Below are 26,797 nucleotides of genomic sequence, written 5' to 3' on the forward strand. Positions count from 1 at the left end.
CTTCCTTCCTGGCTTCCAGACCTGACAGAGATTCTGCTATATATATTCTGCTATATGCACTGCCCGGCCAAAAAAGAAGTCACTGGGCACTATTGTATAGAATGAAAATATCAACATGTTGCTGATAAGAGAAAATATTTGTCTGTAGGTACACTGATGAATGTGTATGTATGCATGTACATCTATGTGCATGTCTGTGTGTAGATATAGATGTGTGTGTGTGTGTGTATAACGTATGCATGTTAACTTGGTGTGACAAAGGTTGCTAGTTTTGTAACACAGACCAAGAAGTTGCACAAAATGTGGTGTTTTTTTAACATCATCTCTTTTAAATATCTTGTTTCTCAAGATGTAAAGATTGTCTGATTTACTCTTTTTTGCCGTTTCTGAGCAGTGCTCACAAAAACAAAAGTTAGTTGGTTGCTCTTAGCAGTGAAAATACTGACAACTGTCACTGAATTACTTTAATGCTGAAGAAATGTTTGAAAGCAGAAGATTCTAATGCAAGTCTCTGCACTGCTGTATGAAAAACAAAAACATCAGTTCCTTGTGTTATCAGTTGTTAAATAAATCAAAAATCAGTATGAAAGGCTTGATCTTTGATACACATCTGTATTGAGGATTTGACGACTTTTTAATCACTGGCTTCACTTTAACACTGGGGGGAAAAAAATGCTAAAACCGCAGAAATCTAGGGCACATTGTGAAGCACTCCAAGTTATGGTATGTACAGTTACATGTGTTGGCTGCAGATTGAGCAACTTTTTTAAATGTATGTATTTTAGCGAAAGTTCTAATTTTTCACACCCTTTCCTGATTCTCGTTACGAGTTAGGGTTTTTTTGCTGTTGTTTTTTTAAATTATAAAAGCTATGGAGTACTGTACAACACATTGGGACAACAGCACTGCCATAGCTTCAAAAGTTCCTTAATCCTCTGGTTTAAAGGATTTTCTTTATCATCAAAGTAATTCAGTGACAGTTGTCAGTATTTTTACTGCTACCCAGCAATCAACAACTGTTGATAATTAATTTGGCAAACTTTATTTTCCAAATTGTAAAGAAGTACAGTTTTAAACAATGCTTCTGTTGCTGCTACAGTGTAACTCAGTTTAATGCCGTAACGGAACTGAGCATCAAAATTACCAATCAGAATAGGACACACACTTCCTTTGGGCTCCGTCTCCAAACAGTCAAAAGTCAGTCCAATCCTGCCAAAAGTGTGAAACTGCAGCAGACTCAAAGCAGACACTCTTGTGTTCGCGATGGCTTCTTTCTGTGTGTGGCTGCTAAGTTCTACACATGTGAGTTATTGAATTTAAACACAGGGAATTTAATTGCACCTGTGAAATGAAATTATTTGCTCAGATTATGTTTTTTCTCACACGTGACATATAATAGTATAATATAATAATTCCATACACATTCTTTGTTACTTGTGTTATCAGTTGCTATATCTTTACTGAGATAAACTATAAAATGAATAAATCCATTAACAATGAATCATGTCTATCCCTTATCAGATGTTACTGTCCATGTGATGTGTGACTGGTCTTACCACTATTGAGTTCAAAGTCATCTAGCAGCTTGTCCAAATCACATACAGCTGCCTTGAAGAAGCTGTCCATGCTGCACTAAAGGAAAGAGGCTTTTTATGCCCTACAGTTTCTGAAAAGAAAAACAAAAACAGGTCTGTTGGGTGAAGAAAGGATTACTTCAAATGTTGGATTGTTTTTCAGGTTCTTTGGTGTTTGGGTGGTGGAGTAAAAATCCACTTAACATGCCAACTACAGCTTAGTAAACATTTACTACACCAGTCAAGGACCTCGGTAAAGACAACAAAAGTGCAAATGCACATGACGCTGAGCTGCAAATGAATATCTTTAGCAGGGATCATCCCATTTAGTGGTAGATTGTCAGTACTCTGCACAAAGTGACATGACGATAGTGTGAAGTGGCTAAAATGAGCTGATAATGTTGTTGTTTAGAGGTGAAGAAGCAGAAATCTCTGACATTATAGTCTTTATCAGCTTAAGACACAGCAATAACTGTGTTCCATTAGTGTTAAATAAGCACAGTTTCATATAACACTAAAATTCCATAATTATGTTGCAGTGAAAATTTAGATATTCCTCTTTAGGAGATCCCCTCTGGTAACAAATAAAAAAAAGAAAAGCAAGTATAAATAAGGAAAAAGAATCAAAGTGGCTAACAGAAAAAGAACAAGGCTATGGTAGAAGCTACATTAGTAGGAACCCAGAAATTAACACAAAACAGTCAATGGAAAACCATAACAATTAATCTCCAAAAGTTGAATCTGTTCATCTGGACGTAGAGTTTTGTGGGAGAAACGTTTCGTCACTCATCCAAGTGACTTCTTCAGTCTCAGCTGACTGCAGGTTTCCCCAATCTTATAAACAGTACATTTGCATAATGACTGAAACCAGCCCACTGAAGGAACAATGGGCTGGGAGGTCAGTTCCTTAATCTTAATTATGCAAATTCTCATGACCATTGATCAACAACCACTTGACCATTGTTGTTAAAGAGTGACAAAATGTTTCTCCCACAAAACGCTATGTCCAGATGAACAGAATCAACTTTTGGAGATTTACTTACTTATTGAGCATGCATCAAGACATAACAATTATTATTCAGACATATGGTTTAAGTAGGCAATAAGGGGACTAAGAGTTAAGGAATAAAAAAGAAAGAAAAAAAGCAACAGAAGCCACTACTGCAAGAAATAAGGACAAGGACACAGTTCTGTGTTACAGTAAACAAATAGCAGTCATGTGATCTACTGATGCCATCACTTCCATTGTTATTGTTTGTTGACTTTATTTCAAAAGGAAGTGCAAACTGTTAAATAATTACACTCAGGTCCATTATTAACCATGTGGGCCAACCAGATTAATATTTGTGATAATGGGTGTGATAATTCAACATTTGAATGCAGTTACTGATCACCCGTGAAGTGTTGTTCAGTGTCTTGAATGCAAACTAGAGCAGGGCGATATGACCAAAAATATTTATCACGATATACATTTGAAATTTTGCGATAACGATATAACTGACGATAGAATTGACACTAGACAAAATACTTTGCAACTCCACAACTTTATTAGTGCAAAAAAAACCCAAAACCCATCAATGTATTTTCACTTAAACAAGCAGCTGTTTTTTATGTGCATTAAAGTTATATAAAAATTTAACAGTGCAAATGCAAATTCCTTGCTGACAGTTTAACCAGTTCCACGCCATTTTTACAAACCAATTCTGGTTCATCTGTTTCATTCAACGATCCGCTTTCGCCCTTCTTATTCTCCGTCTCCGCCATGCTTTTTCCACCATGTGCGTACGTATGAAAACAAAGGCACTGCACATGCGCGTTTTACCCATATTCTATTGTGATATTTCATTTTCTTATCGTTGCCCAACATTATACCGGTATTACCGTGAACGGTATGATATGGCCCAGCCCTAATGCAAACTACTGAGGAGATGGGGCATTACTGTGTAGAGCTGAGTGTCAGCTGGAGGAAGTAAAGACAGCACTGGTGACATAGACATTAATCTTAATATCAAGTAGTACATCATTGAATCTTGTACCAAATTATCTTGTATTATGAACAAAATAAGGTTGGGAGATATGTAAAAATTTTCCAACCGACAATCATCAGTCCAATAACCGACGTTAGGCAATATATTCACGCAGGCACAGACTTTTTGATGGGCAGAGCAATCATCCACGAACTTATTTGCACATTTAGAAAGTTTTGTTTGGAGGGAATATTTAACTTTCTTTTCTTGTTTGTTTCAGTATTAATATAGCTACTTTTTAGATTATGAATTAATTAATGTATTTATTTATTTTCTTGAGATGCGCCAAATTGGCAAAAGACTTAACATTTTATCTGAGATTTTTTACTTTTTGTTTAATTTTGTATTTTTTGTTTGGTGGAGTGTGTAAGACAGATAAACACTGGAACAGCCTGTAACCATTGGTGAAAAAAAGAAGCCAATTTCTCTTTGTTTACCTCCCCAGCATTGTGGAGTTTTTAATTTAAATAAAATGTGGGGGTTCCTTTTCTGAACATAGGCTACTGCCTTTCTTTCTTTCTGTTATAAGTTGGAGTAAATGAATCGCTGCATTTGTGCTCTGAGGAGGGTGCATTTGCTGGAAGCTGGAAGAGGGTGCTGTTAAAACAGTGCTATTATTTTTTCTGTCGACTCTTAGCTTCAACCAACATTATTAGCAAACTTATTCATGGTCAAATAAATAAATAAATCGCTCTTGTAAAAACAATCAGCAAAAAGCCTATCATCGATAGCTGATATATTCATCCAATCGCCAAACCTTAGTACACAAGTCATTGTTTTCAGAGCAAGCCTCCATCTTACTTAGAATTTAGTCCAACATGAATTCAAAAAGCTGAGAGTGTATACAAACCCGTATCAACTATGAATTGTCACCCTCCCACAAACCAGTTTCACAGCCATCACATGATATGAACCATGTGAGTTCTGGTGTCACTCAACTATTACTCATTGTGATTTGTGGGTTTTTACACTACTTAATGACAACTATGTCTCGTTTGTGTAGCGCAGTAGTCTATAGCTGAAGAGTAGTAGTAGAAGTAGTAGTAGTTCAGCTGTACTTTTACCAGACGGAAGCGATAAATGAAAGGAGAACTAGGTGATATACAATCCTCGGGTAACTTAACAAGAACACCACAAGAAGGATATGTGTATGAATGATTCACAGTAGTGCTAAGGTACAGACTGGTACTAGAATGCAGTTCCCACAACTTCAATGTCTCAACTTAACTCATAAAGCTTATCACTACATAGTTCTTAAAGTAAAGGTCCATGAACAAAGAAAAGGAAATAAATAGGGATGCAGCTATTGATTGTTTCACTAATTGACTATGCCATTGATTAACCAAGTAATCGGACAAGAAATAATAACAAATACTTAAAAGAGAAAAAATACTGGTCTTTCAAAATGAACTACTCATTGGTTTCCCTTTTAGAAATAGCAATGCTTTTAATAGTTTAACTTCATACAACATCTGCCAAAGAGTTAAACGTGTTCACTGTATTTATATACCCTATATTATATGTTTGAAAATAGGTCTGTAAGTACTGTATCTTCTGTGGGTAGATTAGGTGTGTGTTCTTGTGTATGTGTTTGTGCCTCTGTACGTTTAACTATGCTAGTAAATCAGTGAGTGTTTCTGTAAGCTTTTTAAATGAGTATGTGGTGGCGGTAATGAAGAAAATCAAACATATCAACATTCTCAGAACTATGCTTAGCCCTGTGCTTTTATGCAACCTTTCCTGTCGCAGAAAACAGACATGATGATGGTACAAAAATAATTATTGTTTATAATAATTCAGTGTCCAGCCCCAGGAATGGCTTGCTTTAAACATTGTCAGACTAAGCTAATAGTCTCCATATCTTATTTTATCTTCTGTAGTTTTGCTAAAGATGTTTCACTAAACAGTGGTGGATAGGATCAGATACTAATTTCACTTTTCTTCACGTTGGAGCTTTCTGAACACGTGGTTTAATTAAGGAATTCCACCAGCTTTTTCTCAGTAAATGTTTTTCTAGCAATTACAGTAACAAGCTGAAGTTTGGAACGCTGGAAAAAAAGAAAAATTTTCTTTCACTCCACTAAGCTTCCCACAAAGTGGGAAGAACTTCTTTTTCCGGTCTTACTTAGAGAGCCTCTTTTTGCTGCTGTCATTCAGTAACTAGTTTCCAACAAGGTTTAATATTTAAGGGAAGGATGAAGTCTCAACAACCCTCTGAACTGAGGTTTGATAAGTATTCTGTCATTTAAAATTCATGTCGTTCTGCTGCTCATTGCTTATGAGACTGGCAAAATGCAATGACAAATAATATGAAACGAGAAGTACCAACACATTCACTATGGCTGTTTAGAGCTGAAGTTACAAATATCGGTTGTGGCGTAAACAACACATACTACATACATTTTTCTTGCTCTCGTTTAAAACGGTTTTCACAAACCAAAAACGCAGTATAAGAGCGAGCAAGGTAAACAAAACTAGCAAACCCCATCATATATGAAACGTTAGCAGGTAACATTAGCACTTACATTTCACATTAACAAACCCACTTAGCAGTTAGCCAGAGTCCTATTTTTACAGCTAACTCTGGCTAACTGTTTAAAGGTGAGCCACCTTTGGACTGCCTGTTGTACGTCTACTGAAATTAGTACGATTACGCCAGGTGTTGCTAAAATTAGCCCGTTAGTTGTTACTGAACAGGCTAGCTGGCTAATGTGGCTACCAAACTATGGGGAGGGGGGCGGGGGGGTTAACGAATTTCTTACCAGTATGTTTTACTCCATGTGTCGAACCTCAACAATTATGCTTCGCTTCAGATGTAACGCATAAGAAAACGTTGCTGGTATCTTAGGGTAATTCCACGGTAAAAGTCGTTCGGCCAGCTAGCTGCTGGATTAGTTTTACTGGAGAGGTGTAAATTCTCCACTTAAGCGGCCATCTTGAACATGCAGACTGTCGGGAGGTCACAGGATATGCTTAGGCTGTGTGGCTGGCATACAAGTTTACTCACCAGCGCAGAAGTGGTGGTGAGTAAACTTGTTCTTCCTGGGAGCTACATACAAACGAGAAATTAGAAGAAAGAAAAAAAAAAACCTTGACAAAATCTTTCTCAGGCAAGTTCTGAAACATTAGAGTTTCTTAAAGGTAATCACTGTAAATTTCTCTGTTATTTTTTTTAAATATAATTTTCTATTCTAAAAAAAAAAAGAATAAAAAATTGGAAGTTGAACAAAGGCTGCCTTGTGCTTTTGTGTAATAGCAATTTATTATTTTATTATTTTGCTATATAAGAACCATTCCATTTCCCATCACCTCTTCTTTTTTTAATACTGAGATTGTGATGCTGCAAAGGCTCATCTCAAAGTTTCAAAATGGGACTTCAGAAATGAGTAGATGGCAACATGATAGCCATCTTTCATGTCATGTGTGATAGCTCCAGATGAGTTTGTTCACAGTTATCAATGACAAGCAATGGTGGATCTTACTGTGAAACAATAAGAGTCATCTACTGTATACCTATGTTATAACAAGTTGTTATTTGTATTTTTGTGTCCGTCCTGTGAACTCAAAGCAGCCTGGCCTGTCTCTTTTGACCTGTAGCATCAACAAGGTATTTCTGCCTAGAGGAATCTTAGGACCTTAAAAAGGTCCTAAGCTGGACTTCTTTAATTTTGTTGAAGACATTTCACCTCTCATCCAAGGCTAAAAAGTGGAGAGTCACAGATATTTAAACCTTAGTTGGTAGTGTCCCTTAGGAGGGGGTAATTGACCCACTATTAATCATGTGACTCTTCACATAAGGTGTGAAAAAACCTCTAGTGGTTTCAGGTGAAATCAGCGTGATCCCTTAACCCACCCTAACATGTGAACGATTGAGGTCACCTGATATAAGATGCGACTGAAAAGAAAACTGCTCCTCACTGTGAGTCAAACTTAAAAGGTTGTAATTTAGAGAATTATGAGTAAATTAGAACATTTCTGACAGCCAGTGAGAGTAGGATGTTCTTAGACTCTGTGATTTTTTTTCTTACATTTTCATTATTATGTCATTGTATTGTCAATTCAATTAAATTCAGTTTTATTTATACAGCACCAAATTACAACAACAGTTGCCTCAAGGCAATTTATATTGCCTACCCAACAATCATAAGACTCCCTGTGAGCAAGAACTGTGGTGACAGTGGGAAGAAAACACTCCCTTTTAACAGGAAGAAACCTCCAGCAGAACCAGGCTCAGGGAGGGGTGGCCATCTGCCACAACTGGTTCATGGTGAGGGGAGGAAAACAGGACAAAAGACGTGTTGTGGAAGAGAGGCAGAGATTAATAACAAGTAATGATTCAAATGATTCAGTGCAGAGAGGTCTGTTAACAACTTGTCACTAACAGGTGACAAAAAATTTAATTTAATAGAATCACTTTTCATAAAAAACCTTTTTGATAAAAGGACATTCCCATTTCATCACTGTGAAATGTGGGGAAATTATCTTTTTTTCTTTAATTGTCTTTTAATTTCAAAATAATTCATGTGTGCTTGGTTTTTTTTAACGGTTTTGCATCGATTTTCCACATCTCCTTTAAATGAGCCATGGTTAAATGTATGTATTAGATAAATTAAACGGAACTAAATACTGGACTAGCTTACCACAATAGATGGATAAATAGAATAGTTTTATTCTAAAAGGATGTCTTAAAGAAATGGGGATACCTAAGGAAACAGGAACACATATCCAAAGCAAAGCGGTAAAAATTTGGTTAAAATCTGTAACCCTCCGGGCCCAAAGAGGGCGGTAACGCAAGAGAATCCCGCCCGTCATCCGTTTTAAAACAAACTGAAAAGAAGTCGAGGTAGAGCGGAAAGAAAAAGGAAGAAGAAGGAGAAGACGGAATCGGTACCACAATGACTTCGGCTCGGAGACTAACTAGGGTAAGAAAAAGGTCTTAGTTGTTGGATTTCTGCAACTTTGACATGGTTTAAACAATGGTTTCGACTTTATGAGTGTAGCTACAGATTCGTGAGCAAAGAGAAAATGTCCGGGTGTTTGTCGCTCAAGTGTCTGACAAAACGAAAGGATAATGACGGCCGACAGACGGTGACTCGGGGTTTAGTTGTTAATTTGAAATGCCAGCAGAGCGTGATTAAGCTTTAAGATAAAACTGTCATCTACGGCTTTAAGTCGGAAAGCAAGCTGGTGTTTAATAGGCGAGCATGGTGGAAACTGTAGCAGCTCGTTTTAACCGCTGTCGCCGTCTGAAGGCAGCCGCGGAGGCGAAAACATGGAGACTTTGGGGTTGGGACGTGACGTCAGACCTCATCTGAGCCGTATACGTTTAATAAACAGTGATATATCTATATATATATATCTATATATATATCTATATATATATCTTTTTCTATAAGTAAGACATATTATTCTCTTGTTTAGGGGGATTAAGAGTGAGTTATTTACAAAACAGTATACAAAGTTATTTTGATTTATTTTGACTTGGTCATGTACTTGCATGTAAACAAACGCAATATGAAACAAACAGAAGGAGTAATGCCTTTATTATTTCAGCAACAAAATACAGTAGTCAATAAATTATGAAGAATTAAGTGTAACAATTGGAAAGAATTGTTCCTGTAAGTTAAAAGAGTAAGTAGAAAAATGTGGCTATTGTAGACATTGATTTTTATTTTTAAAGAGAGAAAAAAATGAATTGTATGCTAATGTTGTAAACAGTGTAGTGGCTGGCCAGGCGTTCATACTTTCTTTTGTTCTGACTCGTTTTAGTTTTGATTTGCTGTATGTTAGTAATTTCCTCATACCAAAAAGAAAATGGTGTAGTGTGCTGTCACGACTTCCTGAAGTCCCCTGACAGTTCAGTTTTACAGTTCACGTAAATTCCAAATTCCACTGGGAATTAGAAAATTTCTACTATTTGCTTTCAGTTAAAACTGTTGCAAGAGAATTATCTGAAATGACTGGGACTGTAGAAATGTACAGCTTGAATTGATCGGTATAAAATATTTTGACTGTCACTTTCTGTCTGCCAATCACTTGCAACTGTAGGACCTCAGCGGTTTGATAACATTTACTAGTTTCTTCCTCCTGTTTGTCTATCTCACCTAGATGTTCTTCTGAAATTTATACTGGCAGACTTTTTGACCATATGAATGAAAAATATTTGATCTGAGTAACCAAATGGATTTGTTTTGTAATGCTTTTAAGCTTTTTTTTTTTTTTTTAACTAATGCTAGTGTTCAGCTAACAGCTGGTAGTGGTGGTTGAAGGTGACTGTTATCACAAGGCTGCTCCTTGATATTCTCTGCAACTGCTTTGCTTTATACCTGAAATCAGTCAACCGCAAACAAGGTTAACAAGTCACAAACTAAACACTTTTTGGGTTTTTTTGTTGTTGTTTTTTTTAAATAACTAAAAGTAACCATCATGGAACCATTAGTCCTCAGCCAATGTTGCTGCACACGCACATTTTAAAGATGCAATACCCATTTAAGTTCGAAGCTATTTCAGGTTTTTGTTTTTTAATTTTTTTTCTTTAATTTGTTGAGGGTTATGTTAAAAAGCTTAGTCTATATGAATCCTTGAGTGTTTCATACATCACAGGCCTTCATAGCAAAAAACTGAGTTCTCCACCTCTGTCTGTTTGCCATACACACATGTCATTGCAAAGGTCACAGTCTGGAAACCCATTATTTTATTTATTTATTCATTTATTTATTTATTGTTAATTAGTATGAATCTATGACTGCTGCCCTGTAAGTATGCAAAACTGTATTAGTGGAGGTGAAGGTCTCACACAGGCCATCATTGTCCGATGTTAATAAAATTTAAAACACCATAATTGTTTTTGCAGTATTTATGTGAACAGCCTGGAAGGAAAAATGCATTGTGTGAATAGTAATCTGAACCGAGGAATGAGCGGGTATGAGTCATTGTGGAGGAAGTGATGTAACTGTTTACTGTCTGACGGGACTCGGTCCATCAGGGCCATATTACACAGTTCCTCTGAATCACCTACACCCAGCAGATTGTATTTCTTAGCTGGTTTCTTGACTTTTCCTCACGTTTTATCGACCTCAATCAGCCACAAGTTTAAAACCACAACCTCATAATGTGGCGCTCACCCTAATGTCACCAAAAGAACACACCTTTAGTCAGTGTGTGTGTCCATGTGTGCCCATCCCAACAATGCTTGTCTCGGTTGAGATCTTGGAAATTTGGGGACCAAGTCAGCACTGTGTTGTTCATGTGGTCAATGTAGGTTCTGACAGTCTGCATTTGTGCAGCGTCATGCACAGCAATTTGTGTGCTGACACATTTTTGTCCTAGCCAGCTGAAGACTGTTTTTCTGTGGGCTGAAACGGCATGGTCCAGTACTGCCCTTTCTGAACCTGCCGAGTCACCATTTCTCCTTCCTTGGATCACTTTTAGTAGGTTCTGGCTTCCAGTTTGGAGATGTTGTGGCTGATTACTCTACGTTATACATTCACGCATTTGTCTGTTTGTTCTTCCTGTTCTGTCACTGCATAATTTTACACCAAATTTCAATCAATTATGTTTTGTTTCAGGAGATTCAAGACATTCGCGATTCTGGAATAAAGAATTTCCGAATCATTCAAGTGGATGAATCTAATATTTTGAACTGGCAAGGGCTTATTGTTCCTGTAAGTATTGACCCTATGTAACTATACATTTTTCCCACTTTTGTTTCTCTAATGGCTCAAATTTCAGATCACACATTGTGAAGTTCGAGAAGAACATTTTGGTAGAAATTTGGGTTGACTTGTATGAAACATATTGTTTTATATAGTCTATATATATCTGTTGTGAACAGTACATTATCAGCTTACTTGTTTTTTGTTCACTTATTTTATTTTTTTAAGGTTTCTGTTTTGGTAAGTGTCAGACACAAGTTTTGGTTCTGTTTAATGCTGTAGAGAGGGGCATCCTTAATATGTTCAGAAGTATAAAAAAGAAGAACATTATTAGAGAAGAACACTGAAATCATTTTAGCAACATTTTTAATTTTCACTATTAAAACTATCAAAGGGGCACATAAAAATGACCCCCACCAAGTCATCTTAAAGTCAAAGAGCATTATTAATTAAATTATGTAATTATTGTTGACTAAATATTATTTCAATTTTCCTGAAATTAACACATACTTATTTTCTTCAAGGACTGTCCTCCATATGACAAAGGAGCATTTCGGATTGAGATCATCTTCCCTGCAGAGTATCCTTTCAAGCCACCTAAGATAACCTTCAAGACAAAAATCTACCACCCCAACATTGATGAAAAGGGCCAGGTCTGCCTGCCCATCATCAGTGTGGAGAACTGGAAGCCAGCCACGAAAACCTGCCAAGGTGAAAATGGACATCCACATCTTATTATTGCTTTCTTATATCTGTTCCAAAAAGTACCAAATATGCTCACAAATGTTCTTTTCTCATTCCCTCTGTCTGCCAGTGATTCAGTGTCTGGTTGCGATGGTGAACATGCCTCAGCCAGAGCATCCACTGAGGGCTGACCTGGCAGAGGAGTACACTAAAGACCGTGCAAAATTCATGAAGAACGCAGAGGAGTTCACAAAGAAACACAGTGAAAAGCGACCTGTGGACTGACGACCCGCCTCTTAGACTTCCTTTTTGTTTCCTGTTCAAAGAACCCAGCCTGACTCTCTGTTCTTATCCCCTTATTTCACAGAGATGGCCTGTTCTCCAAACCTGCATTGTTTAGCACTCTCCAACCACTCTTTAATAGAGGCTTGTGTTGCTGTTTCACTTTGCCAAAAAGAAAAGCAGGACTTTTTGGTGCACAGGCAGGCTCTGGCCTCAAAGTGTCACCTTTTGGTTGTTTTTGACTTCTTTCTACTGATTTTTTTCTTTCCTTTTTAGAAAAAATAAAATTTTCTGAGGTGGCATCGTCGAAAGTGAAATCTCTGAAAAGTGCTGTTCTGCTTACTTTAATGCTGAATGTGTTCTTAGATTAATCATTAGCTTATGCACACCTGTTTACAGATTTTTTTTTAAGCATTGTTTCAAATCTTGACGGCATTTAATGCTGTGGGTTATATTTGTCGTCTACTCCTTTCAATCGTTTTCCCCCTAGGATACACCGTGATCTGTAAAATCACCCGTGGCAGTGGCAGAATTTAAATTTGTTGCTCATGCAAAATTCACGCAGGAGCAAAGAAACTTCTGAAAATGCAACAACATTCAAGTCATTGAATCATTTTTGTATCTTTAGAAATATTATTAAACTTCTTCCACCTCTGTTGGCCCCTTTGTAAAGTGCATGTTGTCAGTGAACATTACATTAAAGATCCATTATTACTGATGTAAAAATAAGATACAAAATTACTGATGCTTACAAATGTGAGAAGCCAGTAGGAAATACAGAGGCATATGCAGGATCTTTCCTATTCCTGTAGTGGGATTTTGAGGCATAATCCTTACCAGATTTACAGCTGGGTCCAGCTTTGGAGAGGTAAAGAAAGGCGATTGACATTTGATAATGTCATGGTTGTTGATGCTATAGATGGGCTCATCTAAGGATTTCAAAAACTGCACATCTACTGGTATTTTACTGCGCAACCATCTCTAGGGTTTAGATAATGGTTAGGAAAGGAGAGCGTATTCACTTAACTTATAGATTTTTAGAGGTCAGAGGAAAGGGACCAGGCTACTTTGAGCCACTAGAAAGGTGCCAGTAGCTCAAATAACTACTTGTTACAGCAACACCAACTTTGAATGTTAAGCGTTGAAGCTGATAGGCTACAGAATTAGAAGACCATACCAGATGGCACTCCTGTCAGCTAAGAAGAGGACACTGAGGCTACAATGTGCACAAGCTCACCAAAATTGGCCAGCAGAGGACAGGAAAAATATTTATTTCTGCTGTGATGTTCAGATGGTAGGGTCAGAATTGGCATGCACATAAAAGCATGGATCCATACTGTGTCAATGTTTCAGGATGATCGTGGTGGTGAAATGGTGCGCAGGGTATTTTTTTGGTACATTTTGGACCCGTAAGTACCAACAGAGCACTATTAGCCTACCTGAGTATTATTGCTGACCATGTCCATTCCTTTATAACCATCACGTGCAACTGGAAAATCTGCAGCAACTGGTTGACGCTATCGTGACAGTATGAACCAAAATCTCAGGAATGTTTCTAGCACCTTTTTGAATCTCTGCCACTAATAATTAAGACAGTTCTGAAGACAAAAGGGGTTCCAAACCAGCACCAGCATGGTTTACCTAATAAAGTGGCTGATGATGATAGGAAAATAAACAGCCATCTAATAATTACAAAACTGACATTATCTTCATACAAATAACAGACCGTGCTTCAGTGAAAGAATTCTGAACCACTTTCTACACTTTATTGTCCAGCCAAAGTGAAAAACAGAACAACAGCAAAAAACAAAATGAAAGCAATAAAATGTTGTATAGTGTTTATTCATTGAACTTGGGGTTACAATTTTCCTGAGGTAGAGTTTTCCTCTAAAGAACATGTCTAAGATGATTTATCTTAAAGAAATACACTCTGTCTTGGAAACTTAAAGAGAATGCTTTCTCCTCGCTGATGGGAGTCCCTCTCAGGTGCTCTAGCAGGCTCAGTTTGAGAGGGAGGACTGATCAGGTCACCGAGGAAACTGAGGAGTTCAGTTTTCATTTCCTAAACTGAACAATGGGAGATGGGATTTTGATTTCCTGGCCTTTTTCCAGCCGTTTCTCACACTCAATCAGGTAGTTGACGCCGTCGACCAACAACTGGACCAACTCTACCTAGAAGCACACAGCAACAGAATAGCTCAGACAGGGCGTTATATAGAACTGATGCATGTGAGCTTATTAGCATGAAAAAGGAAATTGTGCAAAGGGCAACAAAAGAATATCCTCACCTCAGATTTCCCCAGACGGTCAAGGTTGGAAATGTCAAAGGTATCACCAGTAGCGGCCGTGTCGACTCCCCCTGTGCCGCGTTTCTGCAGCCGCAGGTTGTCAAGGATTTTGCTGAAACGTGGGTCCTGTAAGTTGGAATCATTTATAACATGTTGAAACTGTAGTTAAAAGATTTATTTTTCAAGAACAGAAATAATAACATGAATAGAAGCTGGGTTTTTTGGGGATTTAAAAAAAATTCTAGATGAGATCATGAGGAAGAATTTGGATTATAGAAACCTTTAAAAATTAGCTTCTGTCAGCTGGTGCTGACAGAAGCCCCATGAGACAACTGTTGTCGTAAATTGAAAATATTTAAATAAAAGTGAATGGAACTTAAAGTTATAGTGTTATAGTGTCATTATATTACCTTGCTTAGTTTTGGCAGGCGTACATGGACACCCGCCCTGAGGCCGGTGCCCAGGTTGGACGGACACGTGAGGACGTATCCCAGACGTTCATTCCACATGAATTCCCACCCTCTCTCCTGGATCAGGTGCTCCACCTGTAAACAGTATGTTTATGGTTGCCCAATCACATTTTATCTATACATAATAGTTGAGCAAGATAATCACTTTTTGCAGCGCTTTAGTTGAGAGCTGAGAAGTTTGAAATTTGAGGAGTTTTCATGTTAACAAAATAATTACATAATGAAATAAATGCAGTTTTCTTTTATTATGAGTCAGGATAGATAATATATAATATTTGTTCCCTTTTTCAAACGTAGACTGTAAGTAAACTAGTCATCAAACATAAATTATTTATTAATAAACAGAATTTTAAAACACTCAAAGTGCTGGATCAAAGACTCAGAATTATGACACTTGTTTTCAGGTGCCCCAAATGACCAAAATTGGATAGTGCTGACATGTGAAGTAACATAGCTAAATTGATGAAATGCAGTTCCTCTAGTGGCCACTGGAGCCTGGCTCATAATCAAGCCAATGCACATAATTTTGGTGAGTGAAATTCTAGTATTTTATAAGTCTGCTACTTAACAGGTATATGTCTTTGAATAGTTAATGGATCCAACCTGCTAATCGAGCTAGGTAGTACTAGCTAATAAGTTCTACCCTCTCGTCCAAATATGGTTTCTTTTGGTCCCCAAAAACAACATGACAATGACTAAAATGCTGAAACGTTATCAAAACCTGTCGGGAATGGCATGGTGGCTTTGCCCATCTTTTATATACAGTTTGGGAGTGTGATGCATTTATTTTTTAAACCAGTGGCCAAACAGAGTTACAACAGCTGAGTTTGCACCTCACAGTGGATTTAATGTGTCACAAAGAATAATCCTTTTTGATGACTGAAATGGAGATGTGTCAAATATGAAATTTGACACAATTCGTGTATAAACACGAATGTTTATAAATCGAGTAATAATTGAGATATTTCAGCCTGATACAACTCAGCAACATTAGCAGCCACAAAAAAGACTGGCTAATTATCAAAATGATATCCCTTTACTCTGTTTGACATCACACTCCACTGTACCTGTTTGAGTCCGTTGCAAAATCTCTCAAACACTCTCTTCATGTTGCCGCCCTTCTCCATGGAGATAACTCTGGTGTGGTCCTCCTCATTCACCCAGATCAGGAAGGTCTTATCATTGTTGTGCCTGAGGAAAAGAAAACAAGAAAACTACTCGTCTTTCATTACTGCTGATGACTCATGACACGAGGCACTTTGATATACACACTTGTCGTCTGTGCAAAAACATGCGTTTATAAAAAGCTATGCACACCAAATGGAAAACACAGCATCAAACTTCAAGCTGTTTTAGTGGCTCAGTTTCCAGGAACAGGCACAATAATAACTCATACATGGTCACACAGCAGCGGACATGCACAAGAACTGAATAGACCATACCAGATCCCCCTGGCATCTGGCCAGTCTCTGGCCATAAAGGCACATGTCAACAGTGGAGAGACAGGCTTGTCAAATAAGAAGTGATCCTACAGGTGGGAATGGGAGGATCAAGAAGGAAAGAGATGTAGATTTTTAGATTTTAAAGGGAAGAAAGACTTCTTTACAATTTGGTGATGAAAAGATTTCAAAGAGTCATATAAAAGGGAGGGCATTGGTCTTTTTTAATAGGTATTGTTGAGGCTGGAATGAGATTTGTTTTTAAAAAATGGATTTAAAAAAATATATTCTCAAAAAAAAAAAAAAAAATAAATAAATAAATATATATATATATATATATATATATATATATATATATATATATATATATATATATATATATAAATATAGATGAACAGCCTTTACAGAAGCTACACGGGGTTGCTGCACCATCTTGTGGTTCAAAGTGGTATTATGCAAGAGTACAACTTATCCCATTTCACTGTCAGTTGATATCCCTGCAGATGACCTGAACAGCCACTGCTGTTTCTTCACCTTCTGTTGAAAGCCTTATTTCAGTTTGGAAAGTTTTAAACTCTATTTAAGCAACATATTTTGTTAAGATTTATTTTTGTCCTTATCTGGCAGTTCAGCAGTGAAGAGTAGACAGGAAAGAGGGTGAGAAAGAGAAGGAGAAGACATACAGCAAGGGGCTGCAGGTTAGACTGAAATCAAGCCACTGCATTTCAGCTGTAAGGTATATGGTGCCTGTTTAACCAGTAAGCTAAACGGATACCCAACAAAGTGCTGGGTGCCAAAGAAACATCCACCCCATAAATCTCTATATTTACCCTTTTTAAATTTACCATTCACACAAAATAATAATTAAAAATAACATTAAATCATAAGTTTAAATGTAAAGGAAAGCGTATACATTTCTCTGAAATGATTAACTGACATCAATAAGTTGCTGCTGCTCCTTTTCCGTCATGTCTCCTAGGCTGTAGTAGTGTCCAGCCAGGTCTCCTTTAAGGCCAGCTAGGGCTGTCACTACTACCCGCTCCACCTCACGGCGCTCAGCCCTCGAACAGGCTGGGGGGAGGCTAAGCCCACGGATACTACGGCCAGTACGCACCCGGGATGACAGAACATAATTCTCATCAAACATGCCGTGGGTTATCTGGAAAGGACAAAGGCAAAAAAAAAAAGTGTTTCATACGTGTAGAAATCGAATATGGATGCACTGAAATTATAGTGGAAAGAAGCTATGGTCTAACCTTGGAGGCATCCAGGTCAGTAGGATGTTTCATGACTCTGGGGTCATAGCCATTATGTCTGTCTTTGATGATAAGGTCAAAGAGCTCAGCATACACCTAGAAGCACCAGCAAACAAAGTCTGCAGTGTAGGTTTGTTTCAGGAAGTCAGAAGTTTACTTTGACAGTTGATGTCTTATGATATAGACGGTGTGGAATTGCACCTTTATAATAAGGATAATCATCAGCTCTATGACAAAGAATCAACAGTTACTGGCTTAATGGGGAAAAAAGACTGTTTCAACCATACATTCATTCAGGTACTACACTCTGTATAATGACACATCATTTCTGACAGTATGCATGATACTTTGGCTATGAACATATGAATCAGTTCATAAAAAGTCTTCTGCTATCTTCTGTTGTCGAAACATTTTGTAGTGAGTAATTCTTATGAAATGTGCAAGTGATATGAGGCATGCTTTTTTTAACCTTACTGCCTCAGTTTTTGAGTTCTCACGTATTACCAGATTTACAATTAATCAATATACTGATTATTATTAAGATAAGCATGGGTTATTCAGTGGATAATTTAAACAAAACCCACTTTGTTTTACCTCATAGCTCTCCTCGTCACCAGCCACGCAACCCACTGTCTTGATGAAAGGGTGTCCAGGGTTGTCGACTCCCGTTTGGATGCACTGGTCAAGGGTCCAGTTGTTGGGGGTGACTTTGTCCCTCAATTTGGCATAAATGGCTGGAGTAAGAGCAGAGGCCATGCAGTTGTTGTGTTTCCTCAGGTCAGGGTAATCAGAGCTTCAAGAGGAGATGGATTGAAGAAATGTAAAAGTTTTGAGAGTTACTACACCCAGTTACTACACCCCTGGAATAATATTCCTTCTTACTCCAGCTAATGTTGACAACATAATTTTCCCTTCAACGTATTCAGTGCTGATCTAGCATATAACTGTGGTACAGAATACCAGTTGGTTAACCTGGAGAAATCTCATTTGTAAGCAAATAGACAATTTGATGTGTAAATTGTTGGTTTGGGGTTGGGGAAAAGATTTTCAGGTAATTTTTGTTCTTTTATTTTGCTAACTTAGGGGTTTTTATTTATTTATTTGTATAGCACACCTTGTTCGAACATAAGAGTGTCCATAAGTGCACGTGGCACCAGGACGCTCTAGGCCGTAGGTCGATGATCGATTTTGTAATCGTATCACCAGATCTGCGACCATATGTTCTGGACACTCGGGTAAAGAGAGGGGCTGAGCTGTCAACTGATCACCACCTGGTGGTGAGTTGGATCAGGTGGCGGGGGAGGACGCTGGACAGACCTGGTGCACCTAAACGCGTAGTGAGGGTGTGCTGGGAACGACTAGCAGAGGCCCCAGTCCGCGAGATCTTCAACGCACACCTCCGGCAGAGCTTCAACAGCATTCCGAGGGAGGCGGGGGACATTGAGTCCGAATGGACCATGTTCAGCGTCGCCATTGCCGAAGCTGCTGCATTGAGCTGCGGCCGCAAGGTGGTTGGTGCCTGCCGTGGTGGTAATCCCCGAACCAAATGGTGGACACTAGAGGTGAAGGGAGCCACCAGGCTGAAGAAGGAGTCCTATCGGGCTTGGTTAGCCTGTGGGACTCCGGAGGCAGCCGACAGGTATCGACAGGCCAAGCGGAATGCGGCTCGGGCAGTGGCTGAAGCAAAAACTCGGGTGTGGGAGGAGTTCGGAGAGGCCATGGAAAAAGACTTTCGGACTGCCTCGAAGAGATTCTGGCAAACCGTCAGGCCTCTCAGGAGGGGAAAGCGGTGCTCTACCTGCACTTAACTCAGATAAAACTGAGGTCATTGTACTCGGCGCTGAAAAGCTTAGAAATATGGTATCTAACCAGATTCTTACTCTGGATGGCATTACCTTGGCCTCCAGTAACACTGTGAGGAACCTTGGAGTCATTTTTGACCAGGATATGTCCTTCAACGCACATATTAAACAAATATGTAAGACTGCTTTCTTCCATTTGCGCAACATCTCTAAAATTAGAAATATCCTGTCTCAGAGTGACGCTGAAAAACTAGTTCATGCATTTATTACTTCCAGGCTGGACTACTGCAATTCATTATTATCAGGATGTCCAAAAAACTCACTGAAAAGCCTTCAGTTAATTCAAAATGCTGCAGCAAGAGTACTGACAGGGACTAGAAAGAGAGAGCATATTTCTCCTGTTTTGGCTTCCCTTCATTGGCTTCCTGTTAAATCCAGAATTGAATTCAAAATCCTGCTCCTCACATACAAGGTCTTAAATAATCAGGCCCCATCTTATCTTAATGACCTTGTAGTACCATATTACCCTATTAGAGCACTTCGCTCCCGCTCTGCAGGCCTACTTGTTGTTCCTAGAGTATTTAAAAGTAGAATGGGAGAGAGAGCCTTCAGTTTTCAGGCCCCTCTTCTGTGGAACCAGCTTCCAGTTTGGATTCGGGAGACAGACACTATCTCTACTTTTAAGATTAGGCTTAAAACTTTCCTTTTTGCTAAAGCATATAGTTAGGGCTGGACCAGGTGACCCTGAATCCTCCCTTAGTTATGCTGCAATAGATGTAGGCTGCCGGGGGATTCCCATGATGCATTGAGTTTTTCCTTTCCAGTCACCTTTCTCACTCACTATGTGTTAATAGACCTCTCTGTATTGAATCATATCTGTTATTAACCTCTGTCTCTCTTCCACAGCATGTCTTTTATCCTGTCTTCCTTCTCTCACCCCAACCGGTCGCAGCAGATGGCCGCCCCTCCCTGAGCCTGGTTCTGCCGGAGGTTTCTTCCTGTTAAAAGGGAGTTTTTCCTTCCCACTGTCGCCAAAATGCTTGCTCATAGGGGGTCATATGATTGTTGGGCTTTTCTCTGTATCTATGAAGCGCCTTGAGGCGACATTTGTTGTGATTTGGCGCTATATAAATAAAATTGAATTGAATTGAATTGAAATTGGTGGAGCGCTGCTGACGTCGACTGAGAAAATTGTCAGGCGGTGGAAGGAATACTTCGAGGACCTCCTTAATCCCACTGACGCGACTTCCGAGGAGGAAGCAGAGTCTGGGGATGAGGGGAATGACCCACCAATTTCCGGGGGCGAGGTCACTGAGGCAGTTAAACAACTCCTTGGTGGCAGAGCCCCTGGTGTTGATGAGGTCCGCCCCGAGTTCCTGAAGGCTCTGGACGTTGTAGGGCTGTCTTGGTTGACACGCCTCTGCAATGTTGCGTGGAGATCAGGGGCAGTACCCCTGGACTGGCAGACCGGGGTGGTGGTCCCCATCTTTAAGAAGGGGGACCGGAGGGTGTGTTCCAACTACAGGGGGATCACACTCCTCAGCCTCCCCGGGAAAGTCTATGCCAGGGTGCTGGAAAGGAGAGTTCGTCCGCTAGTCGAACCTCGGATGCAGGAGAAACAATGCGGTTTTCGTCCTGGTCGCGGAACACTGGACCAGCTCTTCATCCTCTCGAGGATACTTGAGGGGGCATGGGAGTTTGCCCAACCAGTCTACATGTGTTTTGTGGACTTGGAGAAGGCATTCGACCGTGTCCCTCGGGGTGTCCTGTGGGAGGTGTTGCGGGAGTATAGGGTGTCTGGCCCATTGCTACGGGCCATTCGATTCCTATACAACCGTTGCAAGAGCTTGGTTCGCATTGTCGGCAATAAGTCGGACTCGTTCCCGGTGGGTGATGGGCTCCGCCAGGGCTGCCCTTTGTTACCGGTTCTGTTCATAATTTTTATGGACAGGATTTCTAGGCGCAGCCAAGTGGCAGAGGGCTTTTGCTTTGGTGGCCTCAGAATCTCATCTCTGATTTTTGTGGATGATGTGGTTCTGTTGGCTTCATCCGGGTCGGGGATGAGTTCCTGCCCCAAGTGGAGGAGTTCAAGTATCTCGGGGTCTTGTTCGCGAGTGATGGGAGAAGGGAGCCGGAGATCGACAGACGGATTGGGGCTGCAGCTGCAGTAATGCAGACCCTGCACCGGTCCGTCGGTTCCAGGCATGTCCCACCGGGAGGAGGCCCCGGGGCAGACCCAGGACACGCTGGAGAGATTATATCTCTCGGCTGGCCTGGGAACGCCTTGGTGTTCCCCCGGATAAGCTGGAGGAGGTGGCTGGGGAGAGGGAGGTCTGGGCCTCTTTGCTTAGGCTGCTGCCCCCGCGACCCGGCCTCGGATAAAGCGGATGAAGATGGATGGATGGATGGATGGATATTTGTATAGCACCAAATCACAACAGCAGTCACCCCAAGACACTGTATATTATAAGGTAAAGACCATACAATAATGGAGAAAAACCCTAACAATAAAATGACCCTATCTAAGCAAGCACTTGGCAACAGAAGAAAGGAAAAACTCCCTTTTAACAGGAAGAAACCCCCAGCAGAACCAGGTTCAGGAAGGGGCAGCCATTTGACAGAACAAAAGACATGCAATGAAAGAGAGCCAGAGGTTGATAATAGCTACTGGTGACTCCCATTTGTCCTCAACTAGCTGTTAAACTTAGCTGCCATTTAGGGGGTAAGAGTACCTATAACTCTGGAATCAGAGAGTTCATCAATATCAGGAATCTAATATTGGACAAAGAGTATATGGAGTCAGTGGTCAAATTCTGAATCTTTATATTGTGTAAAACTATTAGGAACTTAAGGTGCTTTTAGATTCTGATCCAGCATGCAGTGGCACTAAGTAGGCTTCTAATCATTCCAAATTTATCCTGGAGCCTAAATATGAGCACACTATGAGAAAAATCTTCAGCCACCAGAGAAGCAAGTGCACTGTATGTATGCATAGGATGAGTGGGTAAAGGCAGTAAAAGGGGAGAGCATAAAATACAGTGTGAAAGAGTAAGTGAGAGTGAGCCAAAAGTAACCCAGATGAAATGTGAGAGCGTCACTGATCTTGCAAGACATCGCCAGCATATCTGACATGACATTGTGTACTCTTTGAAACTCTCAGATGTTTAGTTGGACTGTGTTGACACAATCCACACATGTTTATTAATTCTGCAGGCTCAGTGCATAAGATGAGATCAGAAAGCCCTTATTTATCCCAGAAGTTGGGAAATTGCTGTGAAACAATAACTTGTTATATAGAAAATACAAAACAGTATGTAGTTCATAAACAGTCTAGTGATGTCACCTTCTGCTTATTTCTGTTATGGAAACATTTTGTAGTGAGTCACTCTTATGAAATGTTCAAGTGATGTGAGGCACGTAGTTGGTCTGTCTGTTTTTAAGGGAGATAATTGCAGTCTAATACCTACTCACTGACTGGTCAAGGTCATCTACTGCAGAAAGAACTTTTTGCTTCAATCCTCACATCTCTTATTGTCATCTGTTCCTATGATGTAACCTCATCATCACCTCACTTTTCACTGTCTTTCTTCTTGCTTAAGCATAGAGTGTATATGAAAGATGTACAAAGCCACTGTGACATCATTCTATTCAATTCAGTTTTATTTGTGTACTACCAACTCATGCTTGAAGGTACTTCATATTGAACGGTAAACACCCTACAATATTTTAGTGTAAAGGCACAACAATATTAGAAAGTCAACCCCATGAGTAAACACTAGATGACAGTGTAAAGGAAAAACTTAATTTTAACAGGAAGAAGCCTCGAGCAGGCTCAAGGGGAAGTTGGGGGAAAGGGAAATAGAAGTGAGCAGGGAGAGACAGGACAAAAGGCGCGCTATGAGCCATTAACTATTAATGGTTAAATATAATTGTGGTGTATAGCATCCAGAGAGTGAAAAGATGACGCAGCAGAACTAAGGATTGAGGTTCAGGGTCACTAAACCAGCAGTAATTATAAGCTTTATCAAAAAAAAAAAAAAGTATTAAACTTAATTTTCAATTTAGTGGTATTGTGCAAATGGATGAAGATATCCCTGCATATGTTGTCAATGGAAGAACATATCCTGGTCAAAAATGACTCCAAGATTCCTCACACTGTTACTGGGGGCTAAGTTAAGGCCACCTAGCATAAGATTCTGGTGAGAGGCCATGTTTTAATATTTTTAGGGTAGAGTAAAATAACCTTAGTTTTCTCTAAATTTAGAATGTGATTCAGGAACTTCATGTCTTTCAGACATGCCCATAGATTAACTAGTTGAATTGTATCATTTGCCACTTGGTATTTTGAAACCACACATCAGGGGTGTCCAACTCCAGGCCTCAAGGGCCGGTGTCCTGGAGGTTTTAGATGTGTCCTTGGTCCAACATAGCTGATTTATAGGGCTATATAAATGGCCTGTCTTAAGGTTCACCAGAGGCCTGGTAATGAACTAATCATTTGATTCAGGTGTGCTGACCCAGGGTGATATCTAAAACTGGCTTGAGGCCTGAAGTTGGACACCCCTGCCATACATAGCCAGTGAGGGGCAGATGTGACTGAGCAATGTGTAAATATACTGTAACAACCTGTCAATAACAAGGTAATGTAGGCTGAATCTTAGAGCACACCTGGTTTTATCCTCCTTTTTTTAAACTGTAGTCATATTTTACAAAGTGAAGCTTTAGTTGCGCTGAGATCATAAATTCTTCAAAAAAATAAAAAACTACTAAGGTCATAGAACAAGGAAGCCAAATGGTAATTTTCTAACAGATTTCTAGCCAACCAAGTTCTTTTTACAACTGGTCACCCCTTGGTGGCATTAGTGGTGCTAATGTTGACCTGTCTTACCTGGGAGGGTAAAGCTTCTTCTTTGCCTCAGCAGCCAGAGAACTGTTTTCACTCAACAAGAATCCAGCAGTTCCTGCTCCCAAGCCGGCCAACAGCACAGCTGTATTGCGCTTGGAGATCAGGCGTGTGAAAGAGCTTGCCATTTTTCTGCTAGCTGGGTTTTCAGTAGCAAAAGGACTACATATAAAAACACAAAAGCAAGGTTTTGTTGACGACTTGTGAATGCCTATACATGTATATGTTAGTACCAAAGTGGAAATGGACACCTGATGTGTATCTAGTATCCTCATGTTGTGGTGTTCCTGGATCATCATAATAAATGTTGGTGTAAATTCAGCATTGCAAGTGACCAATCACATTGTCATGATGTTATAGTTTTGGGGTGTAGAATAAAACTGCTGATGTACACTGAGAAAAATATCCAAAAAAGGATCAGGTCAGGGTTAGGGCTGAGGATTGGGATGTGATTGTAGTGAGAGTTCTAAGGATACCCAGAACAATCTAGGCCTAACTTGCTCTTATCTAATGACCTTTCACCCATGAAAAGTTTTATTCAATATTATATCAAGCTTAGACCATGGGAGGCTCTGGCAAACACTCTTAGTGTTATTATCGCAGTCTGAATGGCAGGTTTCATATGATACAGAATGGCAGGTTTCATATGACCACTAATGCTTTGCTATTGAACAGTTAGAAGTCAGCCATAAGCTAACAAAAAATGCGACATTTATTCAAAAAGAAATGGCTTTAATAATCATTCTTGTTAATTTTGTCGAAATGTCCCACAAAAGCAATTCATTTAGTTTCATGGACCTGGCCTGGAAGGTCAAATTTTAGCTTATCCTCTGTGGATTGTGTCCATGAGAGTGTGTCTTTATATAGAGGGGAGCTGTGAGGTCGTTGTTAGTCCTATTAATCCGAGTCAGACCTGAAATTAAAAGTCACTCAGTTAGTCACATGATTTTTATGAGCTCCGTTTGTCCCACTCTATTGCTTTTCCTTTCACTGTGTAGGTTAAAGGCAGTTCACTCTGTGGGTCAATGGGCGTAGTATTTATAGATTGGTGGAAGGCGGTTGCACTGCCAGGATTCAGTGCCAAGATCCAAGCCATGCCTGGCTCAGACGGTGACATTCAGAACTGGTCATAAGACCAGAACCTCATAAGGCAGTAGGACAGACAGATGGAAACAAGGCAGATGGAAGGTGAAGTGCACAGGAGAGCTGATGTATCAGGATGAAAAACAGGTGGAAAGAGAGTGCAAGAGTTCTTTCTAGAGATCAGCCTGTGAGAAACCACCTCTACTAACCAACACTGAAAATTATGAGATCTTACAGATGCTCTAAGATCACTGTCCCCTGGTTGCTGTGACCTTTTAACTGGAAACTTTTCATGTAAAAAAAAGTTTTTACGTTTCTTCCTGTTGTTGCTTGCTTACATATCACCTTGGAGTCATCATCAAATCCTGCTTCACCTTCCACCTTTGCTTTCCTTGTCCATAGCTTTTAAACTTCACATTAATTTTGAATGTCAAAAGCATGCAAATGTTTTGTATACAGCTTGGATCTTTAATACCAGTTCTACAACCAGCTCAATAATTTTCCTAGCATGCAAATTTTTTGTATACAGCCTGGATCTTTAATACCAGCTCTACAACCAGCTCAATAATTTTTCTGTAGTATTGGAAGCAAATGAAGGCTTTCTGTAGGAGAAATAAGAGAAAGGAGATACAGTACCTGTAGAAAAGCTGCTGCCTTCTTGCTCAGGGTCTCTTGTTAAACAGCTTTTCACTCTCCTCTTACACAAGGCTCCACCCCGTCATGTGGGATTAAAAGGTCGGAGCCAATCAAAAGTTCAGAAAGAAATAATTATAAGCCAATGGACATATAGTATGCTTCTGCTGAGCCATGATTAACCATGACCACCAAGGCTCCAGTATCACTGTCCAGTTTGACCTTGATATTTGAAAATGATCTCTTGTTCCACTTCTGTGACCATGAGAGCTATGTACAGCAGCAGCCATGCCCTGAGTTAGAGGATTCAATATTTGCACATTACAAAAATCCCATGGATAAAATTTAGTGAGAAAATCCTATGTGGATAGGTAGTTAAACTAGACTCACTGTAGCCAATACCAAGAGAAACTAGATCTCCCAGTATAAACCCTAGAGTTTTGTACACAAGTACTGTCCTCCCAATGCACTGTCAGCTAATAAGCTGCATGGGTATGGGTAAACTTCAGTGCAGCTTGTTTTATTTGATTGTCCTAAATCCTATCACTGCTGAGATTCTGGTCTGCCATGATGGGTCATGAGTCTAATTTGGAAATCCATTATTTTTCAATATCTCAGTAGATTATGCTCAATTCTTCCAAGTGATCTCCTCTCAGTGAACTTGCATTAGTCTGTGTGCAAGTTTTATTTTGGCAACACTG

General features: G+C 39.6%; 3 protein-coding genes across 4 annotated transcripts in view; 1 reads left to right on the forward strand and 2 right to left on the reverse strand.

The window, feature by feature from the left end:
• The window catches only part of zfyve16 (zinc finger, FYVE domain containing 16), a 42,033-nt gene extending 35,479 nt beyond the window's left edge, over positions 1–6,554 (reverse strand). Inside the window, exons 1-2 of the mRNA XM_006797283.3 lie at positions 6,364–6,554; positions 1,557–1,666 (exon numbers count right to left, since the gene is read on the reverse strand). Of these exons, the coding sequence (XP_006797346.2) occupies positions 1,557–1,626 (70 nt within the window). The 5' untranslated portion in view covers positions 1,627–1,666; positions 6,364–6,554. The remainder of the gene's footprint in view (positions 1–1,556; positions 1,667–6,363) is intronic.
• Positions 6,555–8,397: 1,843 nt separating this feature from the next.
• Positions 8,398–12,876, forward strand: ube2l3a (ubiquitin-conjugating enzyme E2L 3a). The gene is made up of 4 exons (XM_006797284.3): positions 8,398–8,523; positions 11,170–11,265; positions 11,781–11,967; positions 12,071–12,876. The coding sequence occupies exons 1-4, from the start codon at positions 8,497–8,499 to the stop codon at positions 12,223–12,225; spliced, it is 465 nt and encodes a 154-aa protein (XP_006797347.1). The 5' UTR covers positions 8,398–8,496; the 3' UTR covers positions 12,226–12,876.
• A 1,169-nt stretch (positions 12,877–14,045) lies between these two features.
• ckmt2a (creatine kinase, mitochondrial 2a (sarcomeric)) lies at positions 14,046–26,180 on the reverse strand. 2 transcript variants are annotated; one of them, XM_006797286.2, is made up of 10 exons: positions 26,100–26,180; positions 24,366–24,542; positions 18,270–18,468; positions 17,676–17,771; positions 17,357–17,578; positions 16,423–16,508; positions 16,048–16,171; positions 14,921–15,055; positions 14,511–14,636; positions 14,046–14,394 (listed from the first exon to the last, which is right to left on the reverse strand). In XM_006797286.2, exons 2-10 carry the CDS (start codon positions 24,506–24,508, stop codon positions 14,278–14,280), a joined length of 1,248 nt encoding a protein of 415 aa, XP_006797349.2. In that variant the 5' UTR covers positions 24,509–24,542; positions 26,100–26,180; the 3' UTR covers positions 14,046–14,277. The 2 variants fall into 2 exon arrangements, with proteins under 2 accessions (XP_006797349.2, XP_087700098.1); XM_087843972.1 differs by lacking the exon at positions 26,100–26,180 and having other exon boundaries at positions 24,366–24,694.
• Between the last annotated feature and the right edge of the window lie 617 nt (positions 26,181–26,797).

The sequence above is a fragment of the Neolamprologus brichardi genome, chromosome 7, assembly GCF_056152115.1.
Source record: "Neolamprologus brichardi isolate AB-2024 chromosome 7, ASM5615211v1, whole genome shotgun sequence".
Classification (NCBI taxonomy): domain Eukaryota; kingdom Metazoa; phylum Chordata; class Actinopteri; order Cichliformes; family Cichlidae; genus Neolamprologus; species Neolamprologus brichardi.